We start from the raw sequence: 8,441 nt of genomic DNA on the forward strand, positions 1-8,441 counted from the left end.
GATATATTGAACAAAGTACAAACTCGCTTCATCAAAGACATCAAACCATATAATTAAATCATTCGAATTCAAATCATTCTCGAGAGCAGTTCCTAAAAACTGGCTTCCGATATAAAATTTTGAGTATTTAGAGATGCTCTCGTATTTATAAATAACTTATCACTAGTTCATAATTACCTATCTAAACGGGTAAACCTATTCATGACTAAAAAGTGCTTAGAGAAACACAATCATAACTCTCAAACACACAAGAAAGCTCACCCCTTTTTTTTATTTTTGTTGCTAGGGAAGGAATTGAAATTGAAATTGAAATTTCCTCATAAGTCATAAACCCTATATGGCAAAAAAGATCACGTGAGAAGCACATGATACTAGGGCTTAAGCAGGGTTTAAGCTCTCATTTCACTCACACTCCAATCACTTTCTGACAACCTCATTTCCAGAAAACCTCTGAAATCTCCATGAAAATGGAACTCAAATGAATTTATGAAACCCTCAAATCTTCAACAAATTCTCTCATTTCCCTTCAATCACTTAAAACCCTAATTCCCCAATTTCAACCCCATCACCATGAATTCTCTCACCTCAAAATCAAAACCCATTTACCAATTTCTCCTATCTAGATCCTCCCCTTCTTCCTCACCCTCAAAAATCCTCTGTATTTCTCTATTTTCAACTTCATCTTCATCAGCATCACCCAATTCTTGCAAGAATTACTCTTCCCCTCCTTCGCCGTCGCGGCGGCAGGACGAAGTGAGCAAGAATGTGAAGGTTTCAGTGTGGTGGGATATCGAGAATTGCTCCGTACCAAATGGGATTAACGTGTTTAAGATCACCCATGGTATAACTTCAGCTATTAGAGAAAATGGGATTAAGGGTCCTGTTCAAGTTACCGCTTTTGGGGATGTTTTATGTCTTAGTAGGGCTAATCAGGAAGCTTTGACTAGCACTGGTGTTAATCTTGTTCACGTTCCTCGTGGTATATTTACTCTCTCCTCTCTATTGTTATTTTGGAATTTGGAGGTGTTTAATTGTTGTTGTGTTTTCAATTGTAGATTACCAATTTTGTTTGATTTTGTAATTTTTATTGTTGTTGTAGGTAATTTGTTGTTGGACTTTGATTATTTATTGTTAAGGGCATAATTGGTAGGAAGATAATTAGAAAGGATGGAATTATTATACTCAAAGAAGGTGTAATTTAGGCAATTTTATGCTAATGCTTAGATTGATTTGTCTGGTTTTTTGTCTTAATTGTATTCAGTACAAATGGGAAAGTTTCACATTGCTTTGTCTCATCAAATTGGTTGCTTAGAATATTGGTTAGTGGCTACAAGTATATTGAAAATGAACTGAACTATGTGTTGGAGCATTTGGTAGGTCTCTCCTTGAGTATATGACTTGTGTTTTATTAGTTGTTTGTTGATTTCAGTTTGTAAACTTTGCATTGATCTTAAGGAGTTGATGCACACAATAATATTCCAAATTTATACTCCGTACATGCTGGAATATATTTCTAGGGACTTGGTATTTTGCGCAATTGATTAAGAACATCAATGTATGGTAGCGAGGTTTCTCTTATAGTTTTAATGGCATTAACGCTATCCCATCCTCCATCCTGGGCTCCTGGCTTAGGGTTATACTGGTACATGAATGTGGAATTAATCTGTGTAAATGTTGAGTGCGTGCGCGTTGTTTTCAACAATATCTATTGGCTACTAAGTTAACTATAGGTAGTAGGTATGAATATGATATTTGATGGTAAGAGACCAGTGAGAGAACCATTTGTTTCTTCATTCAATTTTCCAGTTCTTAACTTTCTCAGCTTCTTAAAAGGAGGCCTAATTTTAATTTTAATGGAGTGGGTAAAACAATTAAAGAGCTTCAGTAATGTTGGATCTAAAAATGTTATTTCTTTTTACTTTGTTTTGTTAATGCAAATTGCTAAATTGAGATCAATGTTTGAAAGGTTTATTGCAAGAGTCGGTTAGTGATGCTGAGTATTTTAGGGAAAGACATAAGAGTGGAATTCTTCTGTATTCTATTTGATATGACTTTTCTAATGGCCATCTCAAATATCTTGGAAGTACCTGTTGGTGTTAGTCTGCATATCAGTTTTCAGCACTTTTGGCAATTTGCTACAGATGCCTCATATATATGCTATATTGCTATTTTCTTGACTATTTATTGTAATTTGTTTTTTTTTAAAAAAAAAATCTATTCAAAAGACATTTTCTCTGGTCTGTTAGGTGAAGCTTATATATTTTGTGCTGTGTTTATCTTGGCAGGTGGAAAGAATAGCGCTGATAGGTCCCTTATTGTGGATCTTATGTATTGGGTGTGTCAAAATCCTCCACCTGCACATATCTTTTTGATATCAGGTGACAGGGATTTTGCCGGTATCTTACACAAATTGAGAATGAACAACTACAATATACTCCTTGCTGCAAATACAGAAGGCAGGTGTAATCTTAGTGTCCTTTGTAGTGCTGCAAGCATCATGTGGAACTGGAATGAATTAGCTAGAGGGGACCATTTAATTGGCTGGCATTATAACCAACCTCCAGATGGCCCCTTCAATTCTTGGTATGGCCACCACAGAGGGCCTTTTGAAGATCCCTATGAAGAATCTGACAATTCATCTAAGGTCAAGGTCTCCTCGGAGTCTAATTATCATCCGGTTCCTGTAGCAGTTTTGAGGCAGCTACGTCGTATTATTAATGCATATCCCAAAGGACTTACCATTGGTGAATTTCGAAAGGAACTGGTCAAAATGAAAGTGCCTATTGATAAAAATTACTATGGTCATAAAAAACTCTCTGTGTTTCTGATGTCTGTACCCCACATTTTTAAGGTTGAATCTGGTCATAATGGTATGTATTTTATACGTCCTGTAGCTCCAAAAGTTCGAGAATCTGTAGAAGGAAATGGTACTTCTGTAGGGTCCACTTCTGAAAAGAAACAGGAAGTAGGGGTGACTAGAAAAGAATATGGTCAGGCTAACACAATTACTAGAATGGAGGATATTAACCCACAATTGCCCGTGTCACCATATATTGACCGTGGAGAAAGAACACTGGAAGATATGGCAGGAAATGTGACTCCTGAAAATAAAGTGTTGGATGTTGCTCAAAAAGACGATCAAGTTGCTTCTACTAATGCAGAGGTAGTTGAAATTCCCGTGGCTCCAAAGGAAGAACAACATTTGCTAAGTAAATTTGGTATGTTAAAACAACTATGGTTTGGCACTGGTACAGATGCTGAAGAGACAAGATTAACCAAGGATTTCAAGGATGCCAAAAGTAAAATACATGATAAATCCGATGCTTCTCCAGGATTCATTAGAAGGGTGATAAGCTGGTGTAATCCTTGGAGGAATTCATCTGTCAAGAAATCAACTGAAATATCCAGCCAAGAGCCAGGCTGTATAGAAGAAGACTCACAGATGCTAGATGGCGCTTTACATTCAAAGAGACATGATCTGTTCTGTAAGGATACTTTCTGGAGCGCTATTCAATCATTCTTAAGATCACGCAGAGGATCAGACATTGTCTTAAACTCAACATCCAGGTATTCATGTCACACTATATTTTCAAATTATGCATTTGACTTTATATTAGTTCATGTATGTACCCAATACCTTGCTTTTAGATTTTTAAATGGTGTTTTATGGTTATCTGCCCCTCTACTTTAAATTCCAGACTCCTGTCCTGCTGGTTGGTTCTATTAATAACTTTCAAGAACTGGTCTTCATTGATAATTCTCTTATGATGTTAATCCAAATTTAGCATGATTTAAAGGACAAATGACTTGCTTCCAGGATCAGCTGTCTGTTTGCACATACTCTGAATGTTGTCATCAGTTTGTTCAAGTTAAGATGTATTTTATCTTTTTTGTTGAGAAAATTCGTCAAAAACCTCCTTATAAAAGCACTTTTTTGTGAGAAACCTCCTTATATTTTTCTTTTTGGAAGATCACACCCTAAAACATTTTTTTTTAACGAATTCATACCTCTATGCTGGAAATGGGGTTTAACCCGGTTTTCAGGCATTGACTACCCAACCCCACCCAGAAAACCACCCTCTCCTCAGCCCCACCCAAGAAACCGCCCCCCTCCTTTCCTTCATTAGGGTTTAGGGTGGTTAGAGTATGGGTTTTGGGTTTGGGCGCGGCTAAGGGCAGAGGAAGGGGTAGGGGGGTCATTTCAAGGTGGGAGGATAGGGAGGGGGCGTACTGTGGAAAACAGAAGGGGTGGGTAATCAGGGTGGAGGAAAGGTGGGGTGGGGAAAGGGGAGGAGAGGGGTCTCGGGGTAGGGTCGCTGACATGGGAGGTTTGGGCGTCAGCACCGACAGTGGAGGGGAGAGGGGTGGCTGGGGCTGTTCGGTAGGCTGCCATGGAAGGGGATGGGGTTTTGGGGAAGAGCAAGGGGTGGTTGCCGTGAAAGGGCAGTTTTGTGGGTGGGGTTGAGGAGGGGGGTGGTTTTGTGGGTGGGGTTGGGGTAGTCAACGCCGGAAAGCTGGATCAAGCCCCTTTTTCCGGCATAAGGTATGACTTCGCAAAAATAAAATGATTAAGGTATGATCTCACCAAAAAAAAAAAAAAAAAAAAAATAAATAAATAAATAAAAGGAGGTTTCTCACAACAAAGTGCTTTTATAAGGAGCTTTCGGACAAAATTTCCTTTTGGTTACTGTGTAATATAGAGCAATACATTTTGGTTTGGTCAAACCCATTTGACTATTGTCTATGGGTTTACATTGAGAGATTGAGAACCTTGGTTTAAACTTGGTAACTGGTACAATTAGGCTACCAACGCTGTATAGAGTTCAATTTATGAATTTGATACTGTCGAGAGGCTAAGGCTTCTTTAACAGGCTACCCACTCTGTTGAGAGACTGGGGTATCACAATTTCATAGATGAGTTTCTGCTTCTTATCGAGTCTTTTCATTTGGGAAATTTGTAAATTTTATTAACTTTTAAACTTGTCCAAAAGATATCTGAACACTACTCCTGAATTTACACCAGTACCTGGGGTTACCCTATAGCAGGGAAATCCATTGCAAAAACTTGATCGAATCACCCTCCACAGCAGCCACAAGACCATAAATCATGCTGGAGCAAGGTTCGAGGCCTCAGCCTTCTGATCAAATGTTTTCATGTCTTGTAACTTAGATGATGTGAAGTGAGGGAAGTTTTTTCCGACCAAAGCACATAAGTGGTGGCTACAATTGTAGCTTTATCAAGTATGGCCAAAAGCTTCTTACCCTTTACATATTTCATAAACCACTTCTCTTTTCATGAGGTAAGGGAAAATATTGCTTTCTGATGTAAAATAAGAATAACCCCTGGCTTCCCTTGTAAAAGGACAATTAAGAATGAATGAAGCTTTTATCCTGAAACAGAGGATGGAAATTAAGATCATTATGCTGAGCAAGCTTCTTAAATGTTTGAGAGAGCCCTTCTATGCAGAAAATAAGTGGGTAGGACTAATCAGCCTCATCAAGCTGTTTTTACACCAATAATTTATTAATGTCCGAGTACAATACTTTTTATGCACACCAATCCATGATGTCTACCATCTGATTAGGGAAACAAAATAATTGTTGATGTGAGACAGTGAGAGGGTAAATTGTAGCTTCTCAGCTCACAAATAATACACTTTCCTATAGCTAAAGCATAGATTAATAGAATCCTCCTTCTGGCATATTTCTTCAAGTCATTGGTTAACAGAATATCTTCAGAGATGTGTATCCCTGGACAAAGGCCCTGCTCAGGTGCCCTATAGAACCTAAACAACTTCCTAAAATCCTTCAATTTAGAATATAGTTTGATCATCACCTTATAAAATATATTAATATGTACTTCTTCCGTTTCTTTTTACTTGCAACACAGCCTTGTGGCACGTGTTTTGAGGTCGGGTTTATGTAATGTAAACGGATAAATTATTCATTATAATTTTTACAAATGATACTTAACCCTATTCTAATCTTCGTGTAAAAATTATATTGATAAAATCGCTCATTTACCCTCACTAATTATCTCCTAAAACTGTGTGCCTCTAAAAGGTGTGTTGCAAGTAAAAGAAAACGGAGGAAGTAATAGTTATTCAATTCCTGCTTTAGTCTAGTAATTTGTTTCCAATATTCTCTATAATTTAATGTCCAATGTCTCACTGCTGTATTGCTATTTCAAGAGGCTTCACAGAAAGCTCTAAAGTGGATCAACCACGATTCTTGGAATAAGTTTGGCAGAAATTTTGCAAAAAAATGGGTTCATAAAATTAATAGTTTCTGTTGATTTTGATGCTTCTATGTTCAAGATATATGCTATTTGCTAATTCTGGGATTTATCTTAGGGGACAACTTGCTGAAAGGCTTCAGAAGGAAGGACCTTTCAGTGTTCGACCTTTGCAAGAAAGTGATCTTCATCACTTGATTGATTTACTAGTTTCAGAAAAGGAATGGATCAAGGAGTTCCCTACTCAAACTCCTCGATTTAAAATTTTTCTCCCTACTGTGGAGAGAACTAAAGAAGTTCCACCTCAGAATGTGCAGCCTCAACGTTCAAATGGATTAAGTTCTATCTTCAAGAGTTCATCTTCAGTAGAAAAACCTGAAATCAAGGTTTCCTCTGATGTGCACAAGAAGCCCTCTGAAAGCTCCAGAGGTGATGTCCTAGCAGATTGTCAGAAGCTTTTGGATGAACTTTTATCACAAAACCCTGATGGCTTCAACATGGGAGTCTTCAAAAAGGCTTTCCTTTATGAGTATGGATATTCTCTTGATCACCAAAAGCTTGGTTACCCAAAACTGGTATCCCTCCTACAAATAATGCCTGGGGTGAAAATTATGGGTGGTTATATTTATTCGGATAGTGTGGTTTATTCTACTGGTATTGAGTCTTTAGGCCTCACAGATCAGTCGCCAGGTCCTGATAGCGATGTGTCTGATTCACCACGGAAGAATGTGGATGGTGAATCTCCATGGGAGGAACTTGGGCCTGTTGCGAAACAGGAAAGTGAATTCTCTCCAAGCCAAGTGAATGGTAAATATGAGCCTTTTGTATCAGATGATGATGAATTTTCAGAATGGGAAGAGGACATAACTACATCCCAAGTCAAAGCAGAAGATCAAAATAGGTCAAGGATGGATGAGGAAGATAGCTCGCTGCTGCAAATCTTGGATTCATGGTACAGCACCAAGGACGAAAGCGAACCTCAGGATCATGGTTCTCATGCCGAGGGTTTAGTAGATTGTTCTAAGGAGGAATCTGAGCCGCCTCAAACATCCAACAGTACCAGCACTAGTGTCCAAGGTAAAGCTGCTGCTCTTTCTGCTTCTGCATTTAACCATGCACGAAAGCAGAGCTCACGAAAGAGCTATATGTTTGTTGCAGATCCTATAGAGACTAAGAAGGACAAGCTGATTGATGGAATTTTGGGTAGCTTGAAGAAGTCAGGAGATTCAAAGGTACAAGAGTGAACTAGTCTATTCCTCTTTTTAGGTAACTCAAAAAATTACCAAAATTGCTAGTTAATTCAAGATAGTATTTCTGAATGAGATGATATCCACTTTTTACACATTATGAAAATAAGATCATTACTATGAGATGCTAATTTTAGCCATTTAACTGGATCATCAATAGCTTTTCCAATGAAAGTATTGGCTACATCCATGAATTGACTTGAGTAATTTTTTATTATTATTTTTATTTAATATTGATACATTTACCAAAACTATTAATGTGATACTACACAGGGTATAACGTAAGGTGCAAAGATATTTATGGTTTTTATTTTATTTTTTTCTTAACTCAAAATTTAATGCCGCTAGTGGATTCCGACTTTGGTAGTTTTCCTCTAGATTTTCTTTATAATACCTACATTGAAGTACTCGTATTGAATTTGAAACTATTTTATGCATCTCATTTGGAACACCTTTTACTGATTTATGAAGAGATGTGTGTGCAATGCGTGTTTTATACCGGCATATGTAGTGCATGCACTGAACACTCGCATTTATTAATCTTGTGTAATTGTATACGTCATTCATTATTTCTCAATAACTAGTAATTTGCGGAAGTTGCCGGGTGTTGTAGTTATCCAAGAAGAGATCCGGACCCACAGTCCATTAATTTGGCCATAAAAGCCCATTGCGGTGATGCAGCCCACTTGACAATACATAATACAAGCAATCGTAGTATTTTAATATTGTCAATTTTGGGTCAAAATCAACCCATTTTTGAAATCTTTTTGTTGGTTTTTCCAACCAATCAGAGTAGTATGATGAAATGACATTTATACCCCCATTGAATTAAAAATCCTATATGAACTACATATCCCACAATTAGCTTATTGGTCACTTCACATAATCAATCAGCTATCTACCAAACACTTTTCTACAGTAAGCTAATAAAATAAGTTAGTCAAATCAATTAATACAAT

At 37.5% G+C, this 8,441-nt stretch overlaps 1 protein-coding gene across 4 annotated transcripts; it reads left to right on the forward strand.

Annotated features, from left to right (window-relative positions):
* Window positions 1-447: 447 nt before the first annotated feature.
* LOC145625703 (uncharacterized) lies at window positions 448-8,202 on the forward strand. 4 transcript variants are annotated; one of them, XM_081678580.1, is made up of 5 exons: window positions 448-979; window positions 2,286-3,567; window positions 6,354-7,312; window positions 7,394-7,467; window positions 8,096-8,202. In XM_081678580.1, exons 1-5 carry the CDS (start codon window positions 571-573, stop codon window positions 8,129-8,131), a joined length of 2,760 nt encoding a protein of 919 aa, XP_081534706.1. In that variant the 5' UTR covers window positions 448-570; the 3' UTR covers window positions 8,132-8,202. The 4 variants fall into 4 exon arrangements, with proteins under 4 accessions (XP_081534706.1, XP_081534704.1, XP_081534707.1 ...); XM_081678578.1 differs by having other exon boundaries at window positions 6,354-7,467; XM_081678581.1 differs by lacking the exon at window positions 8,096-8,202 and having other exon boundaries at window positions 7,394-7,961.
* Window positions 8,203-8,441: the final 239 nt, after the last annotated feature.

Source organism: Chenopodium album, chromosome 1 (genome assembly GCF_948465745.1).
Source record: "Chenopodium album chromosome 1, dcCheAlbu1.1, whole genome shotgun sequence".
Taxonomy (NCBI): domain Eukaryota; kingdom Viridiplantae; phylum Streptophyta; class Magnoliopsida; order Caryophyllales; family Amaranthaceae; genus Chenopodium; species Chenopodium album.

Coding starts and splice junctions, on each gene's coding strand:
- LOC145625703 (XM_081678578.1), top strand. CDS start 571: ATGAATTCTCTCACCTCAAAATCAAAACCCATTTACCAATTTCTCCTA. Junction 980..2,285: donor TCTTGTTCACGTTCCTCGTG/GTATATTTACTC, acceptor TTATCTTGGCAG/GTGGAAAGAATAGCGCTGAT. Junction 3,568..6,353: donor GTCTTAAACTCAACATCCAG/GTATTCATGTCA, acceptor GATTTATCTTAG/GGGACAACTTGCTGAAAGGC.